At 48.5% G+C, this 16,713-nt stretch overlaps 1 protein-coding gene across 1 annotated transcript; it reads right to left on the bottom strand.

Moving 5' to 3' along the window:
• Window positions 1–9,422: 9,422 nt before the first annotated feature.
• LOC138680938 (nucleolar and coiled-body phosphoprotein 1-like) lies at window positions 9,423–16,141 on the bottom strand. Its single transcript, XM_069768139.1, has 6 exons — window positions 16,050–16,141; window positions 13,722–14,020; window positions 11,666–12,151; window positions 11,039–11,599; window positions 10,181–10,906; window positions 9,423–10,114 (listed from the first exon to the last, which is right to left on the bottom strand). The coding sequence occupies exons 1-6, from the start codon at window positions 16,139–16,141 to the stop codon at window positions 9,423–9,425; spliced, it is 2,856 nt and encodes a 951-aa protein (XP_069624240.1).
• Between the last annotated feature and the right edge of the window lie 572 nt (window positions 16,142–16,713).

The following is a 16,713-nucleotide window of genomic DNA, read 5'->3' on the forward strand; positions in this document are numbered from 1 at the left end:
CGGGTTGGGGAAGCCCCAACAAGCCAACTCTTCCACCAACCCAACAATCCAATGTTAACATTCAATCCACGGAGAAGTGTTCAAGCCCGGTTGCACGCAGAGCGTTTTATGTCCTAACACGGCTGGGGTGTGAGGAAGTATGCTCCCCACCGTGATGGAGTCCAGCAACAATGTTCACTTCATGTGACGTCCTCCTTCGGTAGAAGTAGCACGAGTTCAGTGACGTGGCGAAAGAAGATTCGAGTTGAACAACCTTTTGTCACCTTGACTTCTACCTTCTGAGTCTTTCCATCATCGCTGGGCACAACATTGGTGATATGGCCCTTCGGCCAATGGGTACTATGAGCCTCTTTGTCTTTTAAAAGGATGACATCTTCTTCCTGTAGGTTAGGAGTTGGCTCCTGCCATTTGTGACGGTTTTAAAGCAGATGCAGATATTCAGTATCGGTGCCAGATTCCATTAGACAGATGTTGTACCTGCTTCCATTAACGTCTGAAAATGTCTTTGTGGTCAAAGTCTGTTATGACCTGGTGGTCAGGACAATAATGGACCTGGTGGTTAAGAGCGCACGGAATGACCTGATAGTTACTGATAATAAGGACGAGCTCTGGGACGTGGGAACTCTGCTGACCGCAATCCCTAAACCTATCAACCACACTAGAAATAGCCGTGGATTGCGCCTAACGCTCCCTATGCAACTCGGCACAGCCTAAGAAACTAGCTAGCCCTGAAGATAGGAAAATAAAGCCTACCTTGCCTCAGAGAAATTCCCCAAAGGAAAAGGCAGCCCCCCACAAATAATGACTGTGAGTAAAGATGAAAATACAAACACAAAGATGAAATAGGTTAAGCAAAGTGAGGCCCGACTTACTGAACAGACCGAGGATAGGAAAGGTTACTTTGCGGTCAGCACAAAAACCTACAAAAAGACCACGCAGAGGGCGCAAAAAGGCCCTCCGCACCGACTCACGGTGCGGAGGCGCTCCCTCTGCGTCCCAGAGCTTCCAGCAAGCAAGACAACAAATTAAATAGCAAGCTGGACACAAAAATAGCAAACCAAAGAAATACAAGCTGGAACTTAGCTTCTGATGGGAAGACAGGTCACAAGAACGATCCAGGAGTGAACTAGACCAATACTGAAACATTGACAGGTGGCGTGGAGCAAAGATCTAAGTGGAGTTAAATAGAGCAGCAGCTAACGAATTAACCTCGTCACCTGTGAAAGGAAACTCAGAAACACCCACCAGAGGAAGTCCATGGACAGAACCAGCCGAAGTACCATTCATGACCACAGGAGGGAGCCCGACAACAGAATTCACAACAAAAGTCTCTGGGAGTGACTGGAACAGCTTCGATCTTCTGTGTAAGGAGTGTAGCTGGAGTGAGAATCATTGGAGCATCAGGGTTGGATGATACCGGAACCAAAGGTCTAGCATTTACTTTAGCTGACAACTCTGTGAGGAAAGTGACCAGCACTTCATGGGTGAGAGGAAGCTTGTGGTCCAGCAACATGGAATCGAGAATTTTTTGTGCAATTCCAATCATGTTCACAGGATCCACCCATGTGTGATGAGTGTGGAGGATTAGGGGTTAGTTTGGCATTACCCAGAATGAAATCACAGTGCACTTCATTGTGCGCTCCCAAGGTCTTCAGCTAAGCTACTGCGGCAATGGCTTCTGTAGATGCTTCGGAGAAAATGTGGACTTCTCTTCTGGTGTCAAAGGAAGATTTTACAGAGTAACAACGTGGAACTTGGAGTTGTTCTAAGACCTTTAGTGACTAGTGATGAGTGTGACAACCCCAAGAGGATCGTAGACACTGTTTATGACAGATAGGACTCCTCGTTTGGTGAATGGTGTGTCGCAGGGTGACACTTGAAAAGTAAATGCGTCCTGTTTAATAGGCCATAGCAGACCGAGGCTGCGTTGCTTGGGAGGTACATCGGAACCTAAATCGAGGTATCTTAAGCTCGTGGCATAGTCTTCAAATGGAAACGCTTCCATTACCTCTTGACTGTTGGAGATAATCTTGTGGAATCTGGGATTTGATGAAGAGAGCATTTCCTGAGTCCAGGAGAGCAGATCGATAGCCTCTTCACTCGAGTATAAAGACTTGAGCCTGTCATCCACACAGAAATTCTTCTCTACAAACTGACGAGCATCACGCCCATATTCTCTCTCACCTTCCTGGGCTACCCGTCTCAGTCCATAGATGGCTACTGCAGGTGAAGGCCTGTTGCCAAAGGCGTGCACCTTCATCTGGTAGTCCACAACCTCATTGTGGATGTCATTATCTTTGTGCCATAAGAACCTGAGCTAGTTTCTACTGTCTTCCCTCACGATGAAGCAATGAAACATCTGCTGGAAGTCGGCCATTATCTCCACAGGTTCCTACCTGAAGTGAATCAACACTCCTATGAGGCTGTTGTTCATTATGGGTTCAGTAAGAAGCAAGCTGTTAAGGGAGACGCCTTTGTGCTTAGCACTGGAGTCAAATACCACCCTGATCTGGTTAGGTTTCCGAGGGTGGCAGGCCCCGACGGATGAAAGGTACCAACATTTTTCTCCTTCCTTCAATGTTGGTGCGGGTTCTGCATGATCCCTGTCAAAGATGTTTTGCATGAAATCGATGAAATGTCTTTCCATCTCTGGCCTTTTTAAAGTGCGCTTTAGAGAAGAGAACCTTGCTGTTGATTACTGCAGATTGTTTGGCAACTTTGGTCTTGGAGAACGAAAGGGTAAAGGAGCCACCCAGCTGTTGGAGTCGTCTGGAGCCAATTCTTCTTCTGTCCATAACCATTATAAATTCTTTCTCTTCTCTTGTGGGGGCCAACTTGTTGTCTTCACTTGTGAAATTGAATACCATTGACCCGAGGTCGTCGTCCCAGGGACTGTATAGTGTAAACACCGTGTGCACAGCTGCCAAGAGGTGCTAACGACTATGTTCCCAAACCTTCAAATCTATATCAAAAATAAACTCTAGCACTCAACTTAAGTATCCAATAGTGCATTTATTTGTAGCACTCGAAACGTTTCAGTCCTTGTGGACTTTCATCAGTCACGTGCTAATCCTAGCAGATGTAGTGGAGCTCAATATGTGAAGTTTATACACGAATAGTGCAGAGAAAGCTTAGTCGTCCCAGGGACTGTCCGTGTTTGCACTTTCAAGTGGTGGCCGTCGCCACTTGGTGTTCCTCAGTTTCTCTTTCACCGAGTAATGATGTGAGCATGACTGGAAATGAGTGCTGTGACCAATTTGGCAAGATGTGCGTGTTGTAGGAGAATATAGCTTTAGGTCTCTTCATTTTGTCTACGCAGGCGTTCCCTATGTTCACCCAGCCTAGTTCAAAACATTGAGCAAATGGTGCGTCGTGAGGACCGTTGATTTGTTGACGTACCTTGTGTAAACAGAGGATATCTCTCTCAAGTATGATCAGGATTTCTGCATTTTGATTGAGAGCTGGAATCTTGCTGGTTATAGTCTTCAGGTGAGGGTGATGAAGAGCAGCTTCCGGCGTTGGAATCTCTTCCTTCTGGAAGGTATCTGATTGCACTCAATGAGTGTGGGTAGAGGTATTTCTATGGTGTTTTCAAGAGACGTTACCATGAGACCACTGGCCCTTCTTCCGAAGACTTCTGAGATGCCGCTGCAGGTGCCTAAGGTGTAGGGGTATGCGCTTCCCTTTAAATTGAACAGATCAAAGAGTTCTGACCTTGCTAGTGATTGATTGCTCTGATCGTCCTGGATGTTATACACCTTCAAGGCCTTCTCTGGGTGACCCTTGGGATGTACCTTTACCAGGCAAATCTTCGCACAAGACTTGTCCCAAAGACCTTCTCCGCAGACTTCTGTGCATGAAGAAGATACTGCAAGATGACTTGCTGCTTGGCCTGTACTCTCCCTGCCATGGCTTGTGGTGGGAGAAGGCGTAGGTGTAGGGTTAAGCTGGGATGGATGGTGCGCTTGTTCGTGATCCTTGCTGTCATGCTCCATACACTTGATTGTAACCTTACAGTCCTTAGCAAGGTGTTCGGTAGAAGCACAACATCTGAAGCATACTCCAAACTTCTTTAGAAGCTCCTTGTGTTCTTGGAGCGGATTCTTTCTGAAGCCGATACATTTCTTCAGCAGATGGCTTCTTGTGGATGGGACACTGACGCTTTGGATTCTCGACTCTTTCACCCTTGTGGCCCTCATCAGGAACCGTTGCTGGTGTGGGAAGAAGGTCAGTCTTTTTAACCGATACTGGGCTTCTAAGTTTTTTCTCAATTTGACAAGGGTTCTCATATTTGGGAGCGGATGAAGCTGTGCTGGTGGGTTCTCAACAGGTGAAGCTTGGGTCGACCTTATGCTCTGCAATGTCTTTGATGAACTCGCAGAAGTAGGAGAATGGAAGAATAGACACATGGTGTTTCTTTTTGCATCTTGTCCCTAGCGTAGTACACCTTTCTTGCACGTTATATGGCAGCTTGGCGACTATGGGTATCACCCCATGTGCGGTGTCCAGGTAGCTGAGGCCAGGTAGATGTGTGTCTGTCTTGGCCAGCTGGAGTTAGAACAGCAGGTCACTGAATTCCTGGAATTTGAAGTGGCCTTGCTGGATATTTTAGGAAAATCCTGTAATTGTTTGAGCAGTGTGTCTTCTATAGCTTCAGGACGGCCAAAACCTTTCTCTAGTCTGTCCTATGCGGTCATGAGGCCAGCCGCTGGATCGCTGATGTAAATGGATCTGAGACTCTTGATTTGTTCTGTGGATCATGCTCCCAGCCACCTGATCAGCAGGTCCAGCTCTTCAGCAGCAGTAATGCCAAGGTCACTAGTTGCAGTTTTAAAGGCACACTTCCACCCTCTGTAGTTTTCGGGTTGGTCGTCGAACCTTGTGAGATCGTGTTGGCGAGTTCTCGGAGAATCATGAACCTCGCAAAGTCAGACATGTCTGTTCTTTCTGACTTTGGGAGCACATTTGCTGGCTGAGTAGTGCTGTTCACTTTGGTTATAGTTTCTTGGTTCAGGAACATGGGAAGGTATGGTGCGGTATAAGCATTTAACCCAGCAAGCGGTTTGGTGTATACAGACTCTGTCGTCTGTGATGCTGGAGCCATGCGGTTTTCAAAGGTACAGTGACTTGCCGTCATGTCAGGTTGCATGTAGACGTCAGCATATGGAGTTTGCTGAGGTGCAGTGATCGGCTGCGTGTTGGAGCGTGAATGAGATTTAGGATTGGACATTGGTTGTTTGTTGGACTGACCTTGAAATCTGGGAGCTGCATGCGGATCAGCGTCTTGGTGCCTTGGAGAAGTGTCGGAACTGACAGGAACATTAGTGGTGATCGGTGGTTCGTTGTTTTGGCTTAGTACATAGTCTCTTGTGCGCAGGGCCGTATTTAGAGTTTCTGCTGCCCTAGGCACTTTTAGCGCTGCCTCCCCCTCTGGTGAGTATGACACTATCGGCAGTGACTTTGGGAAGAATCGCTGATGTGAAAGTTGCCGTTTGCAGCAGATCAGGCAGTTTTTCTGCATCTGCCGCGTAACGGATCACTTACGGCAACACTGTGTTTGGTTTCATTCATTCCCTATGGGATTTGCGGTACTTGATGTGATCTGGGAAATGCGGTGCCATACCTCCCAACTTTTGAAGGGAAAAAGGTCTAAAGGTTGCGGCGCACTACATGCGCCGCGGCAAATTTTAGGCCACGCCTCTGACCACACCCATTTCACAACTAATCACACCCATATCCAAGTCCCAACCACACCCATTTAGCACTGCTGATCACACTGTTTCATATACATTAAAACAAAAAAAAAAATATGGCCACGCAGTGCTTCATACTGTACAATGGCTATGCAGTGCTCCACATATTGTATAATGGCCCTACATGATGCTCCATACTGTATAATGGCCACACAGTGCTCCATACTGTATAATGGCCACGTCTGTCCTGTGTCCTTGTGTGTACCACATTGAGAATGGAGAAAAGAAAGAAGACCAAAGAACTGTCTGAGGACTGGAGAAACCAAATTGTGAGGAGGCATGAGCAATCTCAAGGCTACAAGTCCATCTCCAGAGACCTGAATGTTCCTGTGTCTACCGTGCACAGTGTCATCAAGAAGTGTAAAGCCCATGGCACTGTGGCTAACCTCCCTAGATGTGGATGGAAAAGAAAAATTGACAAGAGATTTCAACGCAAGATTGTGCGGATGTTGGATAAAGAACCTCGACTAACATCCAAACAAGTTCAAGCTGCCCTGCAGTCCGAGGGTACAACAGTGTCCACCCGTACTATCTGTCGGCGTCTGAATGAAAATGGACTGTATGGTAGGAGACCCAGGAAGACCCCACTTCTTACCACGAGACATAAAAAAGCCAGGCTGGAGTTTGCCAAAACTTACCTAAAAAAGCCTAAAACGTTTTGGAAGAATGTTCTCTGGTCAGATGAGACAAAAGTAGAGCTTTTTGGGCAAAGGTATCAACATAGAGTTTACAGGAGAAAAAAAGAGGCATTCAAAGAAAAGAACACGGTCCCTACAGTCAAACATGGCGGAGGTTCCCTGATGTTTTGGGGCTGCTTTGCTGCCTCTGGCACTGGACTGCCTGACCGTGTGCATGGCATTATGAAGTCTGAAGACTACCAACAAATTTTGCAGCAGAATGTAGGGCTTAGTGTGAGAAAGCTGGGTCTCCCTCAAAGGTCATGGGTCTTCCAGCAGGACAATGACCCAAAACACACTTCAAAAAGCACTAGAAAATGGTTTGAGAGAAAGCACTGGAGACTTCTAAGGTGGCAGCAATGAGTCCAGACCTGAATCCCATAGAACACCTGTGGAGAGATCTAAAAATGGCAGTTTGGAGAAGGCTTCAAATATCAGGGACCTGGAGCAGTTTGCCAAAGAAGAATGGTCTAAAATTCCAGCAGAGCATTGTAAGAAACTCATTGATGGTTACCGGAAGCGGTTGGTCGCAGTTATTTTGGCTAAAGGTTGTGCAACCAAGTATTAGGCTGAGGGTGCCAATACTTTTGTCTGGACCATTTTTGGAGTTTTGTGTGAAATGATCAATGTTTTGCTTTTTGCTTCATTCTCTTTTGTGTTTCTTCATTTAAGACAAATTAAATGAAGATAATAATACCAAAGAATTTGTGTTTGCAATCATTTTCAGGAAGAAACTGAGTATTATCTGACAGAATTGCAGGGGTGTCAATACTTTTGACCATGACTGTACTGAGCCCGAGTGACGGGCGAGACACCCCATGTACTGAGCCCGGGTGACACTGTAATATGTAAGTAACATCAGACTGTATTGTGGGGACCATTCACTTCTATGGGAGGGTGTTAAAGGGAACCTGTCACCCCCAAAATCGCGGGTGAGGTAGGCACACCGTCATCAGGGGCTTATCTACAGCATTCTGGAATGCTGTAGATAAGCCCCCGATGTATCCTAAAACATGAGAAAAAGACGTTATATTATACTCACCCAGGGGCGTTCCCGCTGCTGGTCCCGGTCCGGCGCCTCCCATCTTCATCAGATGACGTCCTCTTCTGGTCTTCACACCGCAGCTCCGGCGCAGGCGTACTTTGCCTGCCCTGTTGAGGGCAGAGCAAAGTACAGCATTGTGCAGGCACCGGGCCTCTCTGACCTTTCCCGGCACCTGCGCAATGCAGTACTTTACTCTGCCCTCAACAGGGCAGGCAAAGTACGCCTGCGCCGGAGCTGTGGCATGAAGACCAGAAGAGGACGTCATCTGATGAAGATGGAGGCGCCAGACCCGGACCAATAGCGGGAACGCTCCTGGGTGAGTATAATATAACGTCTTTTTCTCATGTTTTAGGTTACATCGGGGGCTTATCTACAGCATTCCAGAATGCTGTAGATAAGCCCCTGATGCCGGTGTGCCTACCTCACCCGCGATTTTGGGGGTGACAGGTTCCCTTTAAGGAGGAGGAGGTGAGCTGTGACATCTCCTATTGTGACTGTTGGATCTGGTTGTCGGGGTCTACCTTCCTGTGGTTGTTACAAGTATCCTCCGCTCACCTTTCGGGGTGTTGCGCTCCTCCTCCACTTGTCTCAGGAGATTCGGTTGAACGCTCGGTCCGGCGCTGACATCCTGCAATATAATGGAAATGGCAGCTGAAGCTGCAGCACCAGGAGACACCGGAGAACGGCGGGGACAGAGCGCTCTGTAGCCGTGGACACGTGCAGTATAGCACGCGGCTGCCGGTCATGTGACGCCTGCACTCACTTTCACCAGAGGAGCGGCGCTATAGGTCAGAATATCAGAGTAGAAGCCTCGCTGTCTGATCACCGGATATTTCCGCGGGAGGACGGCGCTGATCCGCGCGGGTGACACCGGCACAAGCGACTGCGGACGCAGGATCTCCCAGTGTGGACGGGACTCCGCGGAGGATGGGGGTCGTCTGCCGTTATCTGCTCCATCTGCGCCCAACAGAGAAGACAAACATGTCCGATAACTCTACAGGACCGTGACAGCTGCAGAGCATCGCCCCTCCCTGCAGAACATCATCGCCCCCCCTCCCTCCCTGGAGAACATCATCGCCCCCCCCTCCCTCCCTGCAGAACATCATCGCCCCCCCCTCCCTCCCTGGAGAACATCATCGCCCCCCCCCCCCTGCAGAACATCATGCCCCCCCCTCCCTCCCTGCAGAACATCATCGCCCCCCCCTCCCTCCCTGCAGAACATCATCGCCCCCCCCTCCCTCCAGAACATCATCGCCCCCCCCTCCCTCCCTGCAGAACATCATGCCCCCCCTCCCTCCCTGCAGAACATCATGCCCCCCCTCCCTGCAGAACATCATCGCCCCCCCTCCCTGCAGAACATCATCCTCCCTCCCTGCAGAACTTCATCGCCCCCCCTCCCTGCAGAGCTTCATCGCCCCCCCTCCCTGCCTCCCTGCAGAGCTTCATTGCCCCCCTCCCTCCCTCCCTGCAGAGCTTCATCGCCCCCCCTCCCTCCCTACCTCCCTGCAGAGCTTCATCGCCCCCCCGTCCGTCCTCATACTCACCTGTCACTCAGCTCAGCTGCCTGTCCCACACACCGCGCGCACCGCAGCCGCCGACATCCCTCTGGTGCTCTGTCCCGCCGCAGCGCCTTCTTCCTGAGTGAGCGGTCATGTGATACTGCTCAATAAGGTCATGAATATGCGCATATTCATGACCTTAATGACCGGTACCATGTGACCACTCACTCAGGACGCGCTACAGACGGTGAGAACAGGCATCGCTGGAGGCTGGAGCAGGAGGTGGAGGTGAGTATCGTCTCTCTTCATGGAGGGTGGGTGGGATGCGGAGGCGGGGGGGGGCGCGGGGAGGCAGGCGGGGAGGGCGGGGTTTTGCGTCGGTCGCGTTTGTGACTTAAAAAAAAAAAAAATCCTTGCCCAGGTGTCGCCCCCCCGCAATGTCGCCGCCCTAGGCACGTGCCCTCGAGTGCCTAGTGGCAAATACGGCCCTGCTTGTGCGCTTACAGGGGTCTTGTGTATCAATCTCACACAAGCTGATATTGTCCCATTGACTCCCACTTAGAGCTTGTTCAAAGACCTTTAACCTTGCCATGACTGTCGCATGTTCACATTCCTTCTCTAGGACTTCTATTTCCGCCTTCTTGCCTGCAGATTCAGCTTCCATGTCTGCCTTCTTGCATGCAGATTCAGCTTCCATGTCCGCCTTCTTGCCTGCAGATTCAGCTTCCATGTCCGCCTTCTTACCTGCAGATTCAGCTTCCATGTCCGCCTTCTTGCCTGCAGATTCAGGTTCCATGTCCGCCTTCTTACCTGCAGATTCAGCTTCCATGTCCGCCTTCTTACCTGCAGATTCAGCTTCCATGTCCGCCTTCTTGCCTGCAGATTCAGGTTCTATGTCCGCCTTCTTACCTGCAGATTCAGCTTCCATGTCCGCCTTCTTGCCTGCAGATTCAGCTTCCATGTCCGCCTTCTTGCCTGCAGATTCAGCTTCCATGTCCGCCTTCTTGCCTGCAGATTCAGCTTCCATGTCCGCCTTCTTGCCTGCAGATTCAGGTTCCATGTCCGCCTTCTTACCTGCAGATTCAGCTTCCATGTCCGCCTTCTTACCTGCAGATTCAGCTTCCATGTCCGCCTTCTTACCTGCAGATTCAGCTTCCATGTCCGCCTTCTTACCTGCAGATTCAGCTTCCATGTCCGCCTTCTTACCTGCAGATTCAGCTTCCATGTCTGCCTTCTTACCTGCAGATTCAGCTTCCATGTCCGCCTTCTTGCCTGCAGATTCAGCTTCCATGTCCGCCTTCTTGCCTGCAGATTCAGGTTCCATGTCCGCCTTCTTATCTGCAGATTCAGCTTCCATGTCCGCCTTCTTGCCTGCAGATTCAGCTTCCATGTCCGCCTTCTTGCCTGCAGATTCAGGTTCCATGTCCGCCTTCTTACCTGCAGATTCAGCTTCCATGTCCGCCTTCTTGCCTGCAGATTCAGCTTCCATGTCCGCCTTCTTGACTGCAGATTCAGGTTCTATGTCCGCCTTCTTACCTGCAGATTCAGCTTCCATGTCCGCCTTCTTACCTGCAGATTCAGGTTCTATTTCCGCCTTCTTACCTGCAGATTCAGCTTCCATGTCCGCCTTCTTGCCTGCAGATTCAGGTTCCATGTCCGCCTTCTTACCTGCAGATTCAGCTTCCATGTCCGCCTTCTTACCTGCAGATTCAGCTTCCATGTCCGCCTTCTTACCTGCAGATTCAGGTTCTATGTCCGCCTTCTTGCCTGCAGATTCAGGTTCTATTTCCGCCTTCTTGCCTGCAGATTCAGGTTCTATTTCCGCCTTCTTGCCTGCAGATTCAGGTTCTATGTCCGCCTTCTTATCTGCAGATTCAGCTTCCATGTCCGCCTTCTTACCTGCAGATTCAGCTTCCATGTCCGCCTTCTTGCCTGCAGATTCAGCTTCCATGTCCGCCTTCTTGCCTGCAGATTCAGCTTCCATGTCCGCCTTCTTGCCTGCAGATTCAGCTTCCATGTCCGCCTTCTTGCCTGCAGATTCAGCTTCCATGTCCGCCTTCTTGCCTGCAGATTCAGCTTCCATGTCCGCCTTCTTGCCTGCAGATTCAGCTTCCATGTCTGCCTTCTTGCCTGCAGATTCAGGTTCTATTTCCGCTTTCTTACCTGCAGATTCAGCTTCCATGTCCGCCTTCTTGCCTGCAGATTCAGGATCCATGTCCGCCTTCTTGCCTGCAGATTCAGCTTCCATGTCTGCCTTCTTGCCTGCAGATTCAGGTTCTATTTCCGCTTTCTTACCTGCAGATTCAGCTTCCATGTCCGCCTTCTTATCTGCAGATTCAGCTTCCATGTCTGCCTTCTTATCTGCAGATTCAGCTTCCATGTCCGCCTTCTTACCTGCAGATTCAGCTTCCATGTCTGCCTTCTTACCTGCAGATTCAGCTTCCATGTCCGCCTTTTTACCTGCAGATTCAGCTTCCATGTCTGCCTTCTTGCCTGCAGATTCAGGTTCTATGTCCGCCTTCTTGCCTGCAGATTCAGCTTCCATGTCTGCCTTCTTATCTGCAGATTCAGCTTCCATGTCCGCCTTCTTACCTGCAGATTCAGCTTCCATGTCCGCCTTCTTACCTGCAGATTCAGCTTCCATGTCCGCCTTCTTGCCTGCAGATTCAGCTTCCATGTCCGCCTTCTTACCTGCAGATTCAGCTTCCATGTCCGCCTTCTTGCCTGCAGATTCAGCTTCCATGTCCGCCTTCTTACCTGCAGATTCAGGTTCTATTTCCGCCTTCTTACCTGCAGATTCAGGATCCATGTCTGCCTTCTTATCTGCAGATTCAGCTTCCATGTCCGCCTTCTTGCCTGCAGATTCAGCTTCCATGTCCGCCTTCTTGCCTGCAGATTCAGGTTCCATGTCTGCCTTCTTATCTGCAGATTCAGCTTCCATGTCCGCCTTCTTGCCTGCAGATTCAGGTTCTATGTCTGCCTTCTTGCCTGCAGATTCAGGTTCTATGTCTGCCTTCTTGCCTGCAGATTCAGGTTCCATGTCTGCCTTCTTATCTGCAGATTCAGCTTCCATGTCCGCCTTCTTACCTGCAGATTCAGCTTCCATGTCCGCCTTCCTTTGGGTGAAGACGGCTTGCACTTTGGTAGTCTCCACTTCGGCCCATGAGCTCTTATAAGCTGTTCACTGAGGGTAGAGAATTTTAATGCACTTGATCTGGATGAGTGCTTTGAGTACTTAGCGGACCTGAATTTGCGAGATGACACTTCCGACATCTGCATGATTTTTGCTTCCGTTTTATTCACGATGTCGCGCACAGTGCATTCTCGTTCAGCATGGAGTTGTTGAAAGCTCTGAAGTTCCTTTAGAGACTCTGGCGTGTTTAGTCTCACCAAGACAGAGGTATATTTCTCACAAGTGTCCTTGAAAGACTGATGTGCAGAGTACAATTGTTCCAGGGCTCCTCTCTGGTGGTAACTCATGAGCGCCAGGCATAGATAAGAAGTCACTTGATTCTGCCCCTTTCCCATAGGGAAGCTACACTGGAAAGTAATTCACATTTGGCGGTTTCTAGATTGTCTTTGACCTTCCATGTAGGTTTAGTCCAACGTTTGGATCTTTCACTGAAGGCTGCATGAGATCCTGAGCTTTTTTCTTGCTATTGGAAACCATGCAGAGAATTAGAAATTCTTCCCGTATTTACCATTATATTTACCATTATATAAGGAATGTTCATGTAGCAATATGTTATATGTTCATGTGGCCTCTAGGGGTCTCACTACTTTTATGTGTGTTCTATATTCTTGGTTTGGAACTTGTTGGATGTTGTTGTACTCAGAATTCATGTAATGGAGGTTGAGACATGATGTGAATAAAGAGCCTGGAGATACTCACAGAGTGTGATTTATGACAGGATTCATCAAACAGAACATGGTGGCAGCCGGGCACAGAACCTGCAAATTCTTAGAGCTTATATGAGGCTGGAACTGCACAGATCACTGCAACTGTAAGTACAGATTCCCTGACAGTACAGAAAAATGGAGACTGGTCTGAAGCCATACAGTGTTGCAATTTACAAGCAGCACAGACAGTGTTTGCAGACTCTATGAAGCTGCTGTATCTTCACAATTAGCTTTATACTTGTTCCTTTCTCTGGATTGTAAGCTGTATACTGGACTGCGGCGACCCCAACACGCCCCACCAACCCTGGGAACTCCCTCTCCCAAACCTCCCCAAAGACCATCCCACTAAATAACCAGACAAACACAAATAGCTGATGGGTGAAGTCGGTCACAGCTTTAATTTTGCATAACTTGTTTAACAATAATAATAAAATGAAGCACTTAAACTTTACAAAAGACCAGTAGCAAATGCACTGCAATTCCGCAGGCAAGTCAGCCTACATAGCCGCAGTATTCCAGTGCTTCCTTTGTTGCAAAACGCCAAGGAGGATCCTGTTTAACACTAAACAGGACTCCGACCTCCACCCATCAAGTACAATGCTCGTTCTATTCCATCCTGAATACCCGACAGCAGGATATCTAAACTAATGTGATTGAGGTGTACACCGTCCTGTCTCGAAAGGGGAGAATCATCCCCTTCTAGCTGTCGGTGCCTCATTACCACACCAAACTTACACCGCACAAACTTGGCCATGCACGCATCTACAGTGCACCTAGTACGCTCCACTGCCGCCCGTCCCGGGCGCCCTGCCACACAGCTCTGGGAACTATCTCTGACCATACTAACCTGAGTTCCGACTAGAGAAAAGTTCTAACTCCGTTCTCATAATCGTCAATAACTCGGCAACTTTATGAGAACATAAGTCATAACCACCCCCATGTAGAACTAAGATAACTGGACCTACACTGTCCCGGCCAATATCCACCACTTCCTGAAGAACTTGAGGCCATTTTAAACCCCAGATGACTCTCCAATTAACATCCAAACCCTGAAAACCCAGATTCCTTCCTCCAGGATGACATTCTGCTCTCTGAGCCGCCCAAAAAATGTATGTCCTAGGAGCCACACCGTTGGCCTGGTGGAACCTGGAAAAGAAAAGAAAGTAATCATATCAGTAAATCAGGTCTAATATACCTGGCATAGCAAGCGGAATGCCACCGTCTTAATCTTTGCACCTCGGCCTCTGGCACCCCTCGCCCTTGCCGCCTCGGTAGCGATACCTATGCGAAAATAATGGGTCCCATATTCACCTGGGTGAACACCAGAAGCCAGTAGGCATTTCCATAAAAATCTATTGGAATTGAAATTTTGTCAAAGGGGAACCATCAGCATGAGCAAGAAAAAATTCCCCGCTATGTCTGAAATGTTAATAATTATCAACCAGCTTGTCTGGACAAATGGGACCTGGATCCAAGCTCCCCTGCCTGAAGGGTCTGTTTTGGACCTGCGAATACGGATACGTATTGCATCTCCTACCACTATCACGTCCTCAAAAAGTAGACCCTTATCTGACCTACATTTTGATTTAGGGAGCAATTCACTAATGCGTAAGGCCCCAAAATACAAAATTACATACGCAACTGAAAAAAGAGCAGCTTCGAATTGCGACGAGCAAGTAACCGTGGTAAAGGAAATAATTTTGCTCAATAAAGAAATAGAAATGGGACGTCTGCTTTCTTTACTAGGTTGGGACCTCTTCCACCCTTTTAAGTCCTGTCTGATTATAAAGGCCTTCCTGACGTCCTGCCAGTCAAGCAATTGGAAATAAAAGGCTAGGCCTGAAAGGCGTTGCTGGGCCGAGAAACCGAAATTCCAGAGTTAAACAATAACGTTACAAAATCAACTGTTACCTCCAGTCTGGCCTGGCAGCAAACATGAACCGGTCTCCCATTTATCAAACTGCACCACTCAGCCCAAGACTTACCGTAACTCTGCCAAGTAGATGATACCACTGACGAACGGACCAACGGCATCAGCTGTTGGCAACTATGTCCCATAGCAGCGAGGGGCAAGGGGAACCTTCAGGTTGAGCACTGGGCAGAAGCTGCCTGAAAACCTGCCAATTAAAACATGACAAAGCATCAGCAACACCATTATCAATTCCCAGGACATGACGAGCCCTAAACCAAATGTTCTTTTCCAAACATTGAAGAACAAAATGACGTAGCAAACCAAGGACTGGAAGAGAGGAAGAAGACAGGTGGTTTACACAGTGCACCACACTGAGGTTGTCACACCAAAAACATATTTTTTTTTATTAGCAAATTGAGTGCCCCATATTTCGATGGCTACCATGATGGGGAACAGCTCCAACAGTGCCATATTTTTGCACAGCCCATCTTCTCTCCACGAATCCGGCCACGCAGCTGCACACCACTGATCACCAAATATAACCCCAAAATCAGTCGATCCAGCCACATCAGAAAACAATCTCAACTCCGGGCTTGAAATCTCAGGAGACATGAAACACGTGTGGCCGTTAAAAGAAATAAAAAATCTTCTCCAAATTTCCAAATCAGCCCGTAAATTTTTCGTCAAATGAATTTTATGGCTGGGAAGGGTAGCCAATGATAAACATCTTGAAAAAACTCTACCCGCCGGCATGACCCTACAGGCAAAAACCAACAATCCGAGTAGCTATTGCATATGATGCAAGGTAACCTTTTTGACAGCACAAAAGCCTTCAATCATTTTCAAAAGCTTCTCCACCTTCTCCCCCGGCAATCGATAAACCATGCTGACAGTATCGATTTCAATACCCAAAAAGGACAGAGTTGTCACTGGACCAACCGTCTCTACTTCTGACAACGGAACACCAAATTGAAACGCTATATCCTTGAAAAATTCTAACAACCGTGAACAAACATCAGAATCTTTCGGACCTACAAACAAAAAATTGTCCAAGTAGTGTGTGACAGATCTTACCCAGGTGCCCGATCTAACCACCCAATCCAAGAAAGAACTGAAGAGTTCAAAGTAATAGCACGGTATAGAACAACCCTTCAGAAGGCACATGTAGTAATAAAAACCATCCTCCACTCGACAGCCCAAAAGGTGGAAACAGTCCCTATGAACCGTTAAAAGACGGAAGGCGGATACAATATCAGACCTCACCAAGAATGCGCCAGCACCAGCCTGGCGAACAATAGCAACTGCTCTGTCAACGGAGACGTAAGAAACCGATGCATCCTCTTCTGAAATGCCATCATTCACAGATTCACCAATAAGGTAGGATAGATGGTGGATAAGACAAAATGAACCCGAGTCCTTTTTCGGAACTAAGCCCAATGGGGAGACTCTAAAGTTCCAAAACGGAGGGGATGTAAACGGGCCCGCAATTCGCCCCAACCTCACTTTTCCAATCTTTTCCCGCAGGACTTCAGGGTTGGGCGCAAAAGAGGGAAAACTGTGAAATTTGAATGGAATGAAAAACCCGTACGAAAAAAACAAAAGTTTGGCCCGCTGCGACTTTGTTAGGATATCAGTCTAACCAAGGGCTCATTGCGGCTACGCTCGCCGAGGTCCTTGGGTTCCCTACTTTCGTTGCCAGAGGGCTTGGCTGGTAATTTTCCCGTGGGCAGTGGGAAGTGGGGTGGGCACCACCGCAGGCAGAACATTCATGCTTATATTTACACAATCCAAAGAAATGGCAATGTCCCTCGTTGAATAACCAGCAGACTCCTTGTCTCCGCACGACCACTGAGCTATGACCTGCTGTTGCTGAGGATTGGCTAGTGGCCGCTGATAGAAAGGGGGGCTGTTTCTGTGATAACATTAA

The sequence above is a fragment of the Ranitomeya imitator genome, chromosome 5, assembly GCF_032444005.1.
Source record: "Ranitomeya imitator isolate aRanImi1 chromosome 5, aRanImi1.pri, whole genome shotgun sequence".
Lineage (NCBI taxonomy): Eukaryota > Metazoa > Chordata > Amphibia > Anura > Dendrobatidae > Ranitomeya > Ranitomeya imitator.